Below are 18,654 nucleotides of genomic sequence, written 5' to 3' on the forward strand. Positions count from 1 at the left end.
CATTGATTCCAAAGCATTATACTTTCCAAAGCATTATACCTTTGGAGAAGTGTATTGTTTAGTTCTAGTATGTTAAAATCCTTTTAGGAAAACTTTAGCTTTACAATATCTCACTCTTTGCTCATGTTGAGCTTTGAGTTTGGCCCTAGACTTTCAATAAAATGAGCAATATTCAAGGTTAGTTTTAAGAAATTGAGAAATTTTGCACAGTTTCTAGACAAAGATAAGTAGTAAAAAGCCAATTTTAGCCTTAATGGAATTGTTCAAAAAAAGAGCAATACAAACCACTCCACATTTTTCTGCTGGTGCTTCCTCATCAGGCTTTTACCATGCATTCATGGAATTTTACCGGGGGGGGGGGGCATCTAGAAATAACCAACCATTTTTCTTCCTAGCATTGCTTCTACCATTTTTCTTTCAACAAAATACCTGTTAGATGGAGAAGGCAAACTGGCTGCACAATCTATTCTGGCAGTGCCAGGAGCACTGTATAGATATGTATAGGGACTTTGCTTAAATAAATACATAATCAGGATACTACATTTTCTTTCATTGAACAGTAGTGCAACCCCAAGATAAGGATAAGTGAAAGAATGTATGACAAAATGGAGAGGACATGCTTCCTCCAGAGATATTTTTGGATAATTTGTACTTATGCTCCCCCATATTAGCAAAGCTTTTTATTTTTATTAACTTGGGAAAATTCCCAATGGGTGGAGACAAAGTATTGTGGTTCATATTTTTAAAAAGGGAGATAAAACATTACCAGCCAACTGGTAACATCGCCGTATTATTTTGTTAGATGTCACCTCAAAATTATATACACGTTATCTTCTATCTAAGGCTGAAGACTGAGCAGATCAAAGCAATGTAACTGGTGAGGAACAGACTGGCCTCTGACAGAGCAGATCAGCTACTGACTACTGTTTTATACTGAACTATCTGACAGTGAAATTTACAAGTACCTCCAAAAAGTATTTATATGCTATCTTTGGTGGGTTACAAACCGCCGCTTTGCGGCGGTCTCCTGGCACTGCTGTTTGCTCCGCGAGGGAGTCGCAGCAGCCAAACCACGCAACTCCCTCGCGGAGCAAAAAAGGAGCTCCAAAATGGAGCTCCTTCTCGCGGCGCGGCTATGACGCCACGAAGCGCCACTGGCGCACTCGCGGCATCATTGCCACCGCAACACATGCGGAAGCACAGCGTCCACTACGTAAAAATGGCGGCGGCCATCTGGAACGGCCGCCGTCATTTTTTATGCGCAGAACATGTATTAGGGTTAGGGAGGTGCGGAGGCACCGCACCTCCCTAACCCTAGTACGCGCTCCGCACGTACTTTAATAGCGGTGTGTAACCCGCCTTTGTAGACTTAATTTCAGCCTTTGACAGAATAAACAGGTAGCGGTAATGGCACAAATTGTGGAGGTTGGGAATGGATACATGCTTGTTAATCTTAATTAAGAATTTATACTCAGATGCTAGTATTCAAGTAAGAGTAAGCAAAACGGGACAATTATAAGAAGAGGTTAGAACTTCCAAAGGTGTGAGACAATGTTGCCTGCTTGCTCCATTTTTGTTTAATATTCATATAAAAGATATAATTGCTCAATTGGCCAATGACTCTAACTTTCCTGTGTCCTTGGGAAATCAGAAAATTAATATTTTACCATATTTTAATATTTGACAAGCAGCCACCAAAAGGGAAGGTATTTTACCATACATCAAAGGAGTCACAGACAGAATAGGCAAAGTGGTGAGGAAGCACAACCTTCAGATGGTTTACAAACCAATGAAGAAAATCCAGTAAATGCTTCACTCACCCAAGGACCAGAGAGATGCTCTCACAGCTGCAGGAGTGTACCGAAAACTGCGAACAAGTCTACATAGGGACCACCAAACGCAGTGTGCAAACAAGAATCAAGGAACATGAGAGACACTGCAGACTGGGCCTACCATGTCAAGATGCACAGGGAAGCGATTGAAATCCACAAGCACCTGGACAGTTTCAACCGGAAAGAAGAAACCCTTAAAGTGAACAAAATTTGGCTACCAGTCCTGAGGAATAGCAAAGTAAGGACTCAGAAAATGCAAATGGGAAATCACTCAGAGTCAGGGGCTTTCCCAGCAGATAGTGATCACCAATTAACAGACACTAATCCTCTTTTGCATTAGCCTCCCAGACTGAGTCTAGCCATCAACACAGAACAATACGCATGCAAATCACTCCTGCATTCCCAAGCTCACACAGTATGTATACACCCACTTTTTCCAGGCAAAGCATTCTCTGAAGATGCCAGCCATAGATACTGGCAAAATGTCAGGAAGAAACTCTTCTAGAACATGGCCACATAGCCCCCCAAACCCACAAAAAACTATGGATGCTGGCCATGAAAGCCTTCACTTCTGTTCACTGTTTTCAGTCAGTCCCATATTGCACATGGGTGTCTGGCTGTTATTTCTCTAGTGTCTCCTAGCCCACAAGGGCTCCTAAGTTGATGAACAAATAAAAACCAATTAAAACAAAGAGGAAAAACTTTAAAAACACATTTTAAATACGTTTTAAAAAGCCCTAAAAGCAGCCTTAAATCCTTTCTAGAACCCAGTTTGAAACATTTTGAAACACTGAATACCATGCAGAACAGTTAGAAATGGTGCCAGCCTAACCTCTTTGGTTAAGGAGTTGCACAGTTAAGGCACTGCTACAGAGAAAGCCCTGTTATATGTACTTACCAAACTTACTTCATGAGGTGTTGGGACACACAACAGAGCTTCCTCTGAAGATCTTTTGAAAAACATTACAGATATTTTGCTAGCATTTCTTTGGACTTACACTGTACTTTGAGTATAGAGTCTATAGATATGCCCATGGATCCTATCTGTCTTTCCAGCTGTAGATATTTTTGCTTGTAAATACTGAGCATGTGGGCAGAATTCTCAGAGAAGTAAGACTGATTCCTTGCCCTCTTAATACTTGACCATTCTGGCTGACTAGACTGGCTTCCAGAAGTAGGAAGAGGCATTCAAGGGAGTATAATTCTAAAGGGTTAAATGAAATGGCAGTAAAATCTTTATCTAATGAACTCCGACTTTCTCTGTCTTGAAAAACTTACTTTCATAATCATTAGGGCAAGTTGTTCATGTGTTGTCTGTTTCCACATACTAAATTTTGCTAGATAAAATGTCATCTCCAACTATTAATTTGGGCTTCTCACTGGGCTTTAGGGCAAATCTGACTTGCCCACCCTTTAGTATATATTTCAATACATTTTCTCTAAATGGTTATGGAATGATCACCAGGGCTGCATTCATAAGAATGGTAGTGACTCTCATGTTAAAGCTGATCTGAGTGCCATATGAGTCGGTAATCATACTAGCAAGATAAAATTTGAAAAACCCTTAAACCAGTTGTTAGAACCAAAAAATAAGGAGATTATCACATGAGCTAAAGTGGAATTAAAACAGAATTGACATGTCCATGGCTGTACCTTATCAGATGATGCCATTTCTGAGCTGTAGCTGGTCTGTCATCTATCTGTGACTATCATACAACTTTTCATTGATGGGCTTTCCCTATCAGTTGCTGCTAATATTGTTGTGGTAGCATTAGATTTGTGTCCAGTAATGCCTGGGGTGCAGTCCTGGCATTGGGCAGTCAAGTGTCAGTTTTCTTCTCTCTCTAACTCCCCTTTCCCCGTCCCCACTATTCTCAAATGGCGTGTTTTCTTTTTTTTTAAATCATCCTCCCCCTTATTTCCCCCCCCAATCACATTACCAAAATACCTAAACTGTGAAAAAAAGAGAGGGGGGGGGGGGGGGGGGAGAGAAAAGAAAAAGAAAAGCAAGCTAGTAAAGTAATGGAGCCGAAATGCATAGGGTTAAGAAGTGTGCTGGAAAAGAGAATACCAGACCTGCAATGGCTGCTATAGTGATTGGAGACACGTACAATTGGGACTGCTCTCAAGTTGGTAGGTATTATTGTGATCATGGTGAATAATAATAATCTCCTATATCACAACAGGGTAGGATTCGGGAGCAATCTAAAATATGTAGGAATACTCCAAAACTCCTGCATACTCATGGAAGTTCAGCTGGGAATAGGAAGCTCTCTTACTCTCTTATATTCTTCCCTGTCCAGTGGCAATCTGGGTAGGCAGACATTAGCTCCTCATGTACTTCTCTATTGTAAATTTAGTACAATACGCCATTTGTCCTTCCTGAAAGCTTATCTACTATTTCACTGATTTATTTTTATTTACTTTTTACTGTAAGACCCTTTACAGGCCTGCAAAGGGAACAGCAGGTCATTCTAAAATCCATTTGGAAAGAAGAGTAATGTTAATGTTCCATTGCCAAAGAGTATCACTTTGTGCAGTGCAAGCTTGTATTATCTAATCTTTGATGTGCAACTGCCAAACAAGAATGATACATCCACTCAAAAGATATATCTAGGAATAAAAAGCATCCTCTGAGTCTGCACGTTTATTCAATACCTTTTGTAATAGAAAACATATATTAAGTAAAATGTAGACGCTCTGCAGCGACTCAGTACATCAGGAAGACTGCTAGCTGAGTTTCTGTTTTTAATAATCATAATTCAGTTTACAATGTGTTCTCAAGGTATTGGAAAGACAGGGGTACAGAGAATACAGTTTATAGATGGGAAACAGTTAAACAAATCCACATTTGGGGAACATTTTCCTGCAGAGGTAAATTTTAGGTTATGGAGGAAAATGTAAGATCATACAACTAAAAGATTAAATTACCTGATTTTAAAAATGTATAATCTTACTTCCCCTTGCACTGTTTTTGTTTTGTTTTTGTGTGCATAAGTATCCAGTTCAAACAAACAGGGTGGAAATGTGATTGTAGCATACCAACCCAATATACTGGGTCTTCAAGGTGAGAACCTGTGGTCAAATCCTGGGCCACTACCGAAGAAATAGATAAAGCTATGAATATTGGCCCAATATAGATGGGCAAAAAGCACCATCCTGGGGCCGATTTAAGGGTGTCCATATGCATCCAGCCCTAATAGTGGCACCTGTGCGCCATCTTGCCACAGCCTTGCCCACACATGGCATGTGTCTGTGTGCTCAAACAGCACTCACTGGAAGTGGCGCTGTCAGGGTACGTGAGTGTAGGTGGCTTCTTCTTAGGAAGCACTTTGGGGCCGCGTGGTGCAGTTGGCGTGACATCGACGAGGGGTAAAGATGGGTAGCATGGAGCTGCCTGTCTGCATCCCCCCATTGTTATCCTTTCAGTTTGTAAGAGCTATTTACAGGTTAAATACTGATCATAAAAAGCCCACAAGTTTATTAGAACTATAATGAACTATAGTTATGCTAATTAAAAAAATAAGTAAACTGTATTGTGGAACAGAGTTTAAATTTTTTGGGGTGGTCCAATTAAAGTTTTATAAACAGGAATGATTCATTGAAAAGTTCTGTTTGGCTTTTGTCTGGGACACCAGAGTTTACTATTAGAATGAAAAAGAAATGAGCAAAGGAAATGAGTAACGGTACTTTTCCAAAACAACCACATCATTTTTAATACACAATTGTAGTAAATGAGTGATACAAGCTAATACATTGAACATAATCCTTGTTGTGGACTATGTGTCCTCTAATAATAATCATTTGATGAGTCAGTTGACCGGCATGCTAATGCTCACTTTCCAGATTATGTCAAGTAAAAATTGCCTCCAGGCAACTAGTGATAGACTCAGCTGGTTTTTTTTAAAATGATGAGCCAGAGGTGATTAACATATGTAAATATGTTGCAAGTCTGAGCATTAGACTATGACTCTGGAGATCAGGGTTCGATTACTACTTGGCCATTGAAACCCACTGCTACCTGGGCAAATCACATATGCTCAGCCCCAGAAAACCCCATGATAGGTTTGCGTTAGGGTCACTGTAAATCAGAAATGAAGGTACACAAGAAAAAGGAAGACTTATAAAAATGTTTTCCAAGCATACAGATGTTGTAAGCTTTTTTTTTTTATTTTTATTTTTTTGGAAAGGCTGTCTAGTTCATTCTGTGTTAGTAACAGAGTTGCACTGTGTTCAAATGAGAAAGTGAAGGTTGTGATCATGATATAATGAAAATTTCAACCCCTTAGTCATATTTTCCCACTATTCTATATGTATTTTGTCTCCAAAATTCTTAGCCCATTTTGTCATAAATTCTTTCACTTGTTCATCCTGCATATCAAATTATAAAGAGAAGTTTTACAAAATGATGTACAATTGGTACATGATCCCAGAGAAAATGCCTAGAATGTATAAAGGTGTTTCTAATGCATGTTGGAAATGTGAACAATGTGAAGAGACATTTTGTAATAAGTGATGGAAAAAGGCCAAGAAATTAGATGCATACATTGGCCTGTTACAGACTGCCAAAATAAAGCTGGTTCGGGTCTCTTTGGAGGTATGCTTTTTAAATGATGCATGGGTCCTAAGAGTTCGGAGGTCGCACCAAAGCCATACTCCATTCCTAAGCACTGGAGTGCAGCTTTGGTGCAGCTTCCAGATTCTTAGGATGCATGCATCATTTAAACAGCATACCTCCAAAGAGACCCGAAGCAGCTTTATTTTGGCAGTCTGTAACAGGCCATTGTATGCATGCATCAGATACATACTATGATGCAGATAATTTTGAAAACTAACAGTTAAAACCAGAACTTTTTGTGTGTGTGTGGGGGGGAGAATTATGGATGAACAGATAATAAATGTGGAAAATGACTTCAGCATATGGATATGGCAGCAAGATTGCTCTATGTGCAGAAATGGAAGAATTCCTTATTACCTATGAAGGAGAAATGATTGTTGAAAATGACAATTTTGGCAGAAATGGATAAACTCTCTTGTTTGGTTAGAGAAAATTCTTTAGCAAAGTGCTTAAAAGATTGGAAACCTTTTACAGACTTTTTGATAATGATTTAAAATTCAGCAGCGGAATAAGAGTAAGAGGTAGGAGTATTGAGGGAGAGGTGTGACTAGGCTATGGGTGCTTATAATAGCAAAGAAAGTCACAAACCATATTTTGTTTTATCTCTAGTTAACAAGTCTACTCAATCACAATTATGCCAAGCACCTGCAATGTAAACAGTTACATATTACTATTTTGTTTACTCTGCTTCCCCTCATCAGTTCAGTTTGATACTTCTCTGTATCTCTTTTTTCTTCCCATCCTCACCAACATATACACTTCACTAAGGGCCAGAACAGACAGGCCAAAATAAAGCTGCTTTGGGGCACTTTGGAGGTATGCTGTTTAAATGCTACATGCATCCTAAGGGCCCGGAAGCCACGACAAAGCCACACTTTGGCGCAGCTTCTGGCCTCTTAAGATGCACGTGTCATTTTAACAGCATACCTCCAAAGTGACCTGAAGCAGCTTTATTTTGGCCTGTCTGTACAGGCCCTAACTCTTCAAATGCCTTGTTAGTTAAATATTAATAAGGGATTGTTTATTTTGTTTAGAGGACACTGATCCACCACAAGCAAAAGTACAGATGAAACCAGTCGCTGAATCAGGGTTTTAATCAGAAATAGTTGGAGAACATCTGAACAGATGAAAGACATTTTCTTTCTAACGAAATTCTTTCTGCATTTCCACTCCTAGTCAAGAAACATGGGCCTGTTACAGACAGCCAAAATAAAGCTGCTTCGAGTCACAGTGGAGGTATGGTGTTTCAATGATGCATGCGTCCTAAGCGTCCAGAAGGTTGCACCAAAGCCACGCTCTAGGACTGGGAGCGTGGCTTTGGTGTGGCTTCTGGACTCTTAGGATGCATGCATCATTGAAACACCCACCTCCACTGTGACTCGAAGCAGCTTTATTTTGGCTGTCTGTACAGGCCATGGTCTGCAAACATTGATGGTGCAGCACAGAAGCTAGAGATCTCAAAATTCAGTCTGATTTCTCTAGTTTAAATGATAACATGTCAATGACCACATATTCTATGAACTCATCGTACTTCACTATTAATTTGTGTAAATTTCTTAATCATATATTGTAAAGTTAATGAAATAAAACAATATTTGCCTTCATTAATTTCGAATGAATGAATCTTGGTTGTAAAAAATAGATTGGCTCAAGTGTGTAAAGGAAAGAACATAGCTTAGAAACCTAAGAATGTCTCTGTTGGATCACTGAAAAAAATGGACTTAATTAGAAATGGATGGAGCAATTTTATCCTAATTACCTGGAAGTAAGTGCCAGCTAATTGAAGTTAAACCTTACTCAGAAGACTAGATTTTTAAATGGAAGATCTGAAAAGGGGTAGTAAAACATGAATGTTGATAGCTTTATCTTTTTGCTCTCAAGGTCAATGTGTGAGATCAGAACCACTGAAGAAGGAGTTGAATAATGAGTAGCAGAATGGAAAGGGTGTAGGGAGAAAAGGAGAGAGAAAGAAATAGTAAAGTATAAGAGAGAAGAAAATGGGTAAGAGGTTTAAGAGCTAACACATTAAAGAATTTCAGGTTCATTGCAGCCTATCCCTGCAGGATGATAATCATTACAGGATTATTTTATGATTAGATATTTTAAGGAATTAATAGGAATATTGTAATTCAGTATTAGTATTTTATAGTCACTATTTGTATTATTATTGTATTTTTAATGATGTAATCCTGCTTCGATCCTTGAGAGAAGCGGGAAATATAAATAAAATTATTATCATCATCCCAAATAATACTATGAAATACAATCAGCCCTTGGTACCTCTGGGGATCCATATTGGACACCCCCCCCCCCGTGGATACCAAAATCCATGGATGTTCAAGCCTGTTGTCGTCCCCAGTGGTAGTGCATGCATTGGGGCCAATGGACCATAATGGCTCAGCCTCATGCACATGCCATCACAGGACAATGAAGGCTGTCCCTAATGGCAACCCATTGTGGACAACGTGGGCCTGTCATCCGTAGATGCTTGGATCCGCATATGGCAAGCCCTCAGATACCAAGGACCAACTGATTATATAATATACAGTAGGAAACAGTTTAGAATATGATCAACAGAGGAGAAGTTAATGGAGAAAATGGCAAGGTATTCCTAACACAAACCCTGATATTTTACTACCATACAGAGCCTTGGGGAAGGAGACATCTGCCTTTCAGACCTATATGGCCTGAAGGGGTTGTGGCTGCTTGAGGACCTTCACCACCTGGAAACAATTTACTCCCCTTACCTTACTCCATCCACATTCTGTTCCAAGACTCATGCCCCCCTTTCCCCTCCCCATTTTTCTGTTTTCCTTCTTTCCCAAACACAGCTCTTCTGCTTTAGAAGTTTTCCTCTTTTCTCCTCCCCTCCAGTTGTCCTCCCTAAGAAAGCACAGAGATTAATGTACCTAACAGCAGAGCCATGCGTCTCCAATTCTAATTTTTTTTCTCTTGAGTCAGTAGATTTTCCCTCGCCTGTGATCGAAAGAGAGGCTTCCACCCTAATGAATTCTAATGATGCAATTCACTAAAGTATATTTTTAAGCTTCAGTATTAATTGGGGAATCTTGAAAGTCAGGGGAAATTGCTAGGGGGGGAAATCTTTCAAATTAATAAATTAATGAGTTATTTGATGAATTAATTCCAAGCTCTGCTGTAGTTTAATTAGCTTTGAGACAGGCTCACAGTACTATTATCAAGCCCTTCTCATGTATAACCAACCTCTGTGTGTGTGTGATGATGATGATGATGATGAAACAATACTATGATGGTTGAAGGAAGTTCTTGGTACAAATGCATATATTTCTATCATCCAAGCCTATATTGTTCATACTGTCGAGAAGTGAAAATTTGTTTAACACCATGAATCTTACAATCAGTATTTTTAATTTTCCTTATTCCAGAATATAAGTAGATCAGTTAAATATGCTGATGAAAATTTGTTCTCTATAAACTCAACAAGTAATTTTAGATAATCTTCTTTTTACAGATTTATCCATGGCAGTACAAAAATTTTCCCAGTCACTTCAAGATTTTCAGTTTGAATGCATTGGAGATGCTGAAACAGATGATGAAATTAGCATTGGTGAGTGTTCTGTGTTGCTTCATCTTGCAATATTAAAATTCCAACCCTGTGTAAAATAGATTTTTGAATTGCAGTGGCAATATTTTCTTTACCCTATAAGTAACATTTGAGTGACCTATGATATCTATGACCAGTAGTATAGTGGTTTGAGTGTTGAACTATGACACTGAGAGACCACCATTCTGATCCCTGCCTGGTCATGAAAACCCACTAGTTGACCTTGGGCAAGTCATACTCCCTCAGTCTCAGAGGAAGGCAAAGACAACCCCCCTCTGAACAAATCTTACCAAGAAAACCATGTAAGTTTGCCTTAGGGTTGACATAAGTTGGAAACAAATTTAAAGACACACAAGAACTTCTCAGTAACTGCTCCTAGGCTATGGAACTCCCTCTCAAGGGAGGCTTGATTGGCCTCTGTTCTCTTTTTGCTAGCAGTCAGAGACCTTCCTAGTATTTTGTGGGTTTTTTGGGCTATGTGGCCGTGTTCTAGCAGAGTTTCTTCCTGACATTGTGCCAGCATCTGTGGCTGGCATCTTCAGAGAATGTTGCCTGGAAAGGATTTGGCTGTATATATTGTGTGACCTGGAAAGGCAGGAGTGATTTGCATGTATATTGTTTGTTGTTAATGGCAGTCCTCAGGGTGTGAGGGTCTGCACAAGAGGATTAATGTCTGCTTGATTAGTGCTCATTGTCTGCTGGGATCATGCCTTTCCAGGTCACACAATATATATAGCCAAGTCCTTTCCAGGCAACATTCTCTGAAGACGCCAGCCACAGATGCTGGCGAAACGTCAGTAAGAAACTCTGCTAGAACATGGCCACATAGCCCAAAAAACCCACAAAAAACTATGGATGCCAGCCATGAAAGCCTTCGACTTCACAGAGACCTTCCTATTTAAATAGGCCTTCAGCCTTTAATTGGTTGGGTGAAAGGCATGTTGTTTTTATATAATGTGCATTTAATACAGTGGTACTCAGACTTTATAACTTTGGGGCCCACCTTTACATCTACATGCGGATGTTGCATTGATGTGATGTTATGGACTTGTGGTGTAAATGTTGTTTAATTAACTATATATAGGTAATTTGTTTAGATATGCATTGTGTTATAAGGTAAGGAGCTGTTAGGATGGGGTGGGAGAATGGAATATGAAGAATGAGAGGCAACTGGTGTAATGTCAGGAGATTTGGATAAGGCTAGTGAGTGGTAGTTGGGATGTCAGTTGATATGTCACTTCGAGTTGATATAGTTAGAAAGAAAGGAGTGAGTGAAGTGAGGATTAGGATTAAGGGAGTCGGTCAAGTTTAGGAATTAGTGAGTGGTGTTTTAGTCTGAATTAGAGAGTGTGAAAGAATTTGAACTATGTTATAAATGTATTAAATATATTTTGTTGTGTTCAGCTTCTGCCGATGCTTTTGGTTTCTGGTAATGCTATCTATTTTAAAGCTTGAATTCAGACATGGTGGGTGTGGTGACAGCAATGAATAAAGAGGAGTGGTGTCCGGTGGATATATAATTTGCATAATATTTCACACAAGTATATTGAAGGATCTAGGATGTCCCCACAATTGGTGGTCACATCAGTAGGGCAGGAGGAGGTCCCTAAATTGTTGGAAGATGTTGGGATAAGGAAAAACCCCTCACTTTTGGTGGTAACCATGTGAGTTGTGGAAGTCTTACCATTTAGTGGCAGTGGAGCTTTAGCCAGAGCTTCATACCTGGTGGAAAAGTGGTCAGCTTAGTGGTGAGCTCCCACAGTGGACAATTTTCCTTTGACATTTTAAAGCTGACTGATCACCTACCAGGGATACTGTAAAATTGGATTTCCAGGCTTGCTAGAGGGGTAGACTAAATGATCTTCAAAGTAATTTTAGATTCTGTACAGATGGATCAAGAGAAAGAGTGTACTCTCTGTACATCTTCCCCTTAAAACCCTAGTCACGTCTCTGGCTCATTTAGAGCTTGTCATGTCCTGGATGATCTCATATATGGGAGCTGACTCACTTTACCTATGCTTGGGAATAATCTTGTTAACCTCTAAATAGGAAATCTTGAGGAGGCAGGTAAAGTGGACAGAATCTGCATTCTTACTTCCTGTGTGTGAGACAAATAATTTCCACTGCGAGCTAGTTCAAGACGTCAACAGCTTCCTTGAGATCAGATTGAGTACAGAGATAGAGTTAGTTGTGTGTCATATGCATACTGATTATTTTTAAAGTCTACATTTATCTTTCCTTCTTCCATTGCCGTACTTACATGAGCAGTTGGTACTGACTCATTGTGATGATGTTGTAGCATACACATGTTATTTGATTATTCTTGTTTAAAACAATTCTGTACATTTTGATTTTGCTGATGTTTGTATTATGAAGAGAGGTAACTTGTGCCTGAGATGTAAGAGTAGGGTGGGGGTTACTGCACCATTGTAGAAAATATTTGAGCCAATAGAAGTTACAAAATTACAACTCCAGCTATCCTAAAGTAGCTAACCATTAGACTGAAAGAATTATCTCTCCAGAGCCCAGATAATATGATTTGAGGAGTGGCATTTGAGAGGAACATTATCCCAGTCTGAGATGTAGCCCAATAAATTACTAAGGATTGTGGCTAAGATCCATATGTATTTTTGGTGTTTCAGACTTCAATCAAGGGTTTCTTGCTCTCTTACTTTCTTTTGTTCTTTCAGGATTTAGTCTCTAGCAGCATCGGATGTGGTATGAAGGATAATAAATAATAATAAATAAAATAAAAGTTTTATTTATATACCGCGCCTTCCCCAGATCAGGGCAGTTTACACACATATACATAAACATACAGTAGATTAAAAAAAACAAACCACATCATACAATTATACAATAGAATAAAAACAGCTAAAACAGCTAAAACCCCATTAGCCCATCCTCATGGCCACGGAAGAGGAGGGAGGCCCTTAGGAATTTTTATGGGGGAAATGCTTGCTGAAATAAGATGGTGATCAGACAGAGGAACATGAAGTTCCCCCTTCCCCCATATGCATAGAAATGATTTGAATGATCTGAGTGAAAAAATTACCTTGCAGTTTTTATTTTTAAAAGCATTTTATCTCAGTTTTCAGACAGAAAGGTTCCACACACACACACACACACACACACACACGGGCGCAGGGGACCAGATGTCCAGGATATGTCCTGCATGTCAACCTTCTGTCCAGGAGGAATTTTAAAATGTCTTCCATTTTGAGCATGACTAAGAAGCATGAATTTATATTTATATTAGTGTTTTCAGCTTTTATTTTGTAATGTTCTACTTTTTTCTTGAACATCCTACATTTCACGGTGACTTGCTCTCCTTTATCGTTATGACATCTAATCACCCTGTGTGTGTGCATGCATGGGAGGCTTCTGTGTGTTTGGACTATGTTATTCATGCACACATACAAATACATATATTGAGAATTTAGCCTTCCTCCTTTGGGTAATATGTTTAATAATGCCTGCTATACTCCAGATTCTGTCAAGCTTGTCCCCTGCCAATATTTGTACTGTACATAAATTTTCATTCCCACTCTCCCCCCCCCCCCACTTTTTAAATTCTTAATGCCACTATTGTTCTACTGGCATTTTCATCATCTTGCAACTACGTTTGAAAACAGCTTGGGCCCTGAGCACATTTTATACCATAGCAAATTTCACTGTTTGCTACAGAATCTAGTGTAGACACTGTTCATGGTAGCGACTGCAACATTTTTGAATTGAGTTTGGCTTGTTCCCAAAAATGTACATTGGTCAGGAATAGAATAAGAAGAATCATGGGATTTTTCATTGGATTACTTATTTCTAATACAGCTGTAGCTATAACATGTGTAGATGGCTTATGTTTTTCAAGAGAGTGCAGGAATATGTTTAAATATTGTTGGAAGATTTTTGCATTCTCTTTCCCCCTCCTTAGATAGGGAGTTCCTGCTTGTAAACTCTCCTCTCACTCTCTTCTCTCTTTCTCTTTCTCTCTCTCTCTCTCTCACACACACAAACACACACACATTCAAATTAACCATGTGACTTAGGTCACTCTCCCTTTGGGAATAACAGACATTCTCTAAAGATTTCAGAGGTATATGGTTTAAATGCTGCATGCATCCTAAGAGGCCAGAAGCCACGCCAAAGCCATGCTCCAGTCCTAAGGACTGGAGTGCAGCTTTTATGCAGCTTCTGGCCTCTTAAGATGCATGTGTCATTTTAACAGCATATCTCCAAAGTGAACCGAAGCAGCCTTATTTTGGCCTATCTGTTCGAGCCCATAGTTAGCTAAAGCCACTCTTCTGCTACTCTGCTAATTTTAAAGCCAAACTCTAGCAGACCTGGATTTGATATTTTGATATTTAAATATTTTTGTTTCCTTAAAAAGACTGACGCTTTAGGAAACTTAATTTACCCCACAAATATAATCCAGACATTCAGTTGGAATGTTCCTAAAACTGGGTCTAGAATACATGTCTGGTCATATTTTTACTATATATTGCCTTAGGCATCTGAGTGTAGAGGGTGTTAATTGTAACTTGAATGCCACCTGCTTCCTTGCTGTCCTGTAGTTAAATGTGAATGGCAGCTTTGGACTTGCTCCTCAGTTACAGCAACATGCTGTATTTCCCTCATAGCTGGTGAATATTAAGAATCACATAGTTTTTCTTATAGCTGCTGTCCTGCTTTTTTCTAAATTAGTTGGACAATGCATGCAAAAGCTATGAAATGCATTCCTTCGAATCTGCAAGAGTGCTTGTTCTCCAAATGTCACATTACCAGAGCTTTTATGCTGCAGATATCCATGGATTTATGTCAGTCTGAGCAAAGCTTTTCTAAATTATGATGGCATCATCCTGCTACCCTGACTTTTAGTCATATGATGTAGTGAAATGTACCCTGAAAAAACTTTAATAGTTTATAATCTGTTTCTGTGAGAGTCATTGTGGTGTAGTTGTTTGGCTATTAGACTAGGACTCTAGAGACCAGGGTTCAAATCCCTTCTCAGCCATGAAAACCCACTGGGTGACCTTGAGCAAGCCTCAGAGAAAGGTAAAAAGCAAACTCCTTTCTGAATAAATCTTTTTAAGAAGCCACTATGATAGGTTTCTTAGAGTTGACATGAATAGGAAACAACTTGCACGTACACAATAATAACAAAAATATATAGCTGAGCTATGAAAGTGATCTTACAGTAGAGGTAAGAATGGTTCTTCTTCAAAGAAGAGTGGACTCCACCTGTGGAATGATGAACAGAAATGTATAATAGATAAATCACATAAAATGTATTTTTGTTCCAATTAAAAACCAATGGTGACATCTATTTGGTAGTATGATACAGAATGTTAAACCTTTCCAGAAGGACATGGAACTGAAGATGCAATACATCATTCATCCTTTTGCTAATGATTGTAGTTCCTCCATATTCTGAAATGACACATGCAATCTTTCTGCCAGAGATGATGGATGGCAAGAATGCAAGTATCTTGGCTGTTGAAGATGTATTATTATGAAGTGAGCTTTCAACTCTGAAACAGGATAAGAAATATATATTGTGGGGGAATGAGGACATTTAGATCAATTATATGTCAAGTGCCTGTTTAAGAAAAAAAAATCTCTACTAAACCAGTGATTCCCAAATTCTGGCTTTCCAGATGTTTTGGACTTCAGCTCCTATAATTCCTGACTATTGATCAAGATGGATCCAGGTTCTGACAGCTGAAGTCCAAAACACCTGGCAGGCCAGAGTTTGGGAATCACTGCACTAAACCCAAAATGAGAATGAACACACATGTGTTGATGCATACATGTTAGTCATAGATTAGGGTGATGCTGGCTACATTTCCCCATTACTGTACTTTTGCTGTATGCATCACCTGCTATGAGACTATTTCTGACACTAGAATCCTTGGAATACCTAGGAAGAGCTCAAGCTAAACAATGGCTACTAGTCATAATGGCTCTATATTACCACTAGTATCAGAGGTGGTATTTTTCTATATACCATTTGTGGTATATAGCAGAAAGGTGACTTAGGTCCTATTGTCATTAGATGTCAAATTAGCTACAGTGTGAATACAATGCTAGAATGGATGAACCTTTGGTGACATCTGTAGTGGCTCTTCTTATGTTCTAAATCTCCTTCCATTTGGCTCAGGGAAAATATACAGTAATTTGAAATATGTTGAATTGTAGTGGATCCCGTGCCATAAGGTTGAATTAATGGATACAAGAGGTGGTAGACTTCTCAGATAGCAAGAATAGCTTTGATTATATATTTATATTTTGTTCAATATACAGAAGGGAAAGGTTTTAAAAAAAGTCTTAAGAAGGCAATATGCATTCATTTCTTAACCATAAACAACTGTTGTTGGCATTTTAATTGCACCCACCAAGGTGCTAGGGATCCCATTACTCACTAAATGTTTTCCAGTGAGTTTTTATTGAGTGGGCTTGCATTTCTTTTACAAACAGAAATTAGGAGAGAAAGTGGCTGCATTTGGACATCATAATGAGCCAGAAAGCTTTGAGAAACATCTGCATCACTGAGAATGAATGGTATGTTCATCATGCCTGATCATTCCTGCTTCCTGCCCTTCATTTGATTTGTGATTTGTTTGTTGTGATATTTGATAACAGCAGGTAACCTCCCCACTAGAACCCAGAGAATTAATCCAGTTTTTTCTGTGGTTAGTTCTGCAATGTGCTAAGAGTAAGAAAAACACACACAGACATCTGGAGCTGGATTCCTTTTATGTCTTCATGCCACCATAGAAAAATCCTGAAGATCTGTGATTTATTTCACTGCTCTCAGGGAAAGTAGAAACAATTAGCCAGCATGCACTGGCATGCTAGCTTGTCCACAACAACGCACCAGGAGTTCCAGCTTGTTGTAATATCTCAGTGCAGCCAGTGTATTTGGTGTAGGGCTGTTAACTGAAAAACTGATCATGTTGGCTTTACTAAGCTGGTCAGATGTATTAATATCAACATGTTGCGATTCTTCACTGTTTTTTGACAATGTAATTTATGCAATGTAGCTATGCCTATTATTACAGATTTCTTCTTAAAGAGCAGTCCTTACTTTGAATTTACCTTCACATGTTCTTATAGAGAAAGTAGAAGAATGCCTCCTTAGACTTTCAGCAATATGTTTAAGGGATGGTGAGTATGTAGGAGATGAACTGATCCATTTGAGCACTCAGGCAGTTCTTGTATAAATAATTACTTGAGATATATATTTTATCTGCACATGGTCTCCATCTTAATGGTAATTAAATACTGATAGAATATATTTTGAGAGACAACATGGTTGAGTGTTGGACTAGGATTCTTGAAGACCAGGATTTGAATCCCTGCTTGGCCATGGAAATTCCCTGGGTGAAATTGGGCAATTTCCACTTTTTTAGCTTTAGATGAAAGCAATGGCAAAGCTTTTCTGAATAAATCTTGCCAAGAAAACCCTAAGAAAGGATTGACATATTTTGTTGGAGTCGACATATGTCAAAGACACATAACAAAAAGACACTGCAGTATTTCTTTTATGACAACTGAGGTTTATTCTCATCTTCAGACTACTTGTGTCTTTTGCCGCTGTTATGTTTATGTTTCTTTTGGGCTGGGTGAAAAATCAAGTTTTAAAACACTGTGGGTGTGGATAAGGATTAAACTTTTCCTTGTGTACGGTTTGTGTTTTTTGTATTATAATATAAGAAGGCATTATATAATATAAAAAAATAAAAGAGAGTAATTGAAAAAAGGGTACAATGTCAGTTGGTTGCTAGCTGAGTTGTAGTGGTAGTTTTGTCAGTTCATAGTTGGGAATGGTAGTGTGGGTTAGTTGAGTAGTGAGATTAGGAGATTAGTTCTGATCACATTCATCATAGACATCAATGTAAACAATGTGTTGATTTTATTGTTCAGATAAGGTTGTTCAGATAAGGTCTTCTCCTGGATAAATGTTGGTAACACCTCCCAAAGGTTATGAACATCTACATGATAACCTGCACTTGTGCTGTAATGTTAACGCAATATATTTATTGAAACCATTGCATAGCATTTCTTGCTGCCATCAAGTCATTCCAGAGGCTGAAGCTGTAAATTAAAAGGAGTTCAATAGCTTACCTAGTAAATGCACAATTGCTTGTGCATGGGTCACAGAGCTAGAAGAATGTATCTTCCTACTTGGCTTGCATAAGGGACCCACATTTTTTCTCTGTGATGTAATGGAGAGAATTTACACTAAGGATCACTGAGCAGTAATGGCTATGGTAGTCATGAAATCAGACCATTTTGATCTACCATCATCAGTTGAAATGTAGATTTTTGGCTCATGATTAACTATGGTAGATGGCTCTGTATCCTCAAGGCTTTGTCTTTGTGTCAGCCTTTAATGTGCATTGTATTTTGTTGGGTACAAAGTTAATAGATAAGGTAGTTACTTTGGTAATTCCCCAAAGGACATGCACTATTAGATTTTTCCTCTCTTAGGTGCACATGGAAAATGTGTGTCTTCGTGTTTTATCAACAGTGCCTTGGAAGGCCTTGTTGAAGTCACAGGCTGATCCATGCCCTTCCATGAGATTAGGATAAGCCCAAAAACTTGGAGTAGTGTGTGTGTG

General features: G+C 38.8%; 1 protein-coding gene across 1 annotated transcript in view; it reads left to right on the forward strand.

The window, feature by feature from the left end:
- Positions 1-18,654, forward strand: part of ARHGAP42 (Rho GTPase activating protein 42) — a 204,912-nt gene that overhangs the window by 36,963 nt on the left and 149,295 nt on the right. The window contains exon 2 of the mRNA XM_042457785.1: positions 9,941-10,036. Coding sequence (XP_042313719.1) covers positions 9,941-10,036 — 96 coding nt within the window. The remainder of the gene's footprint in view (positions 1-9,940; positions 10,037-18,654) is intronic.

Source organism: Sceloporus undulatus, chromosome 3 (genome assembly GCF_019175285.1).
Source record: "Sceloporus undulatus isolate JIND9_A2432 ecotype Alabama chromosome 3, SceUnd_v1.1, whole genome shotgun sequence".
Lineage (NCBI taxonomy): Eukaryota > Metazoa > Chordata > Lepidosauria > Squamata > Phrynosomatidae > Sceloporus > Sceloporus undulatus.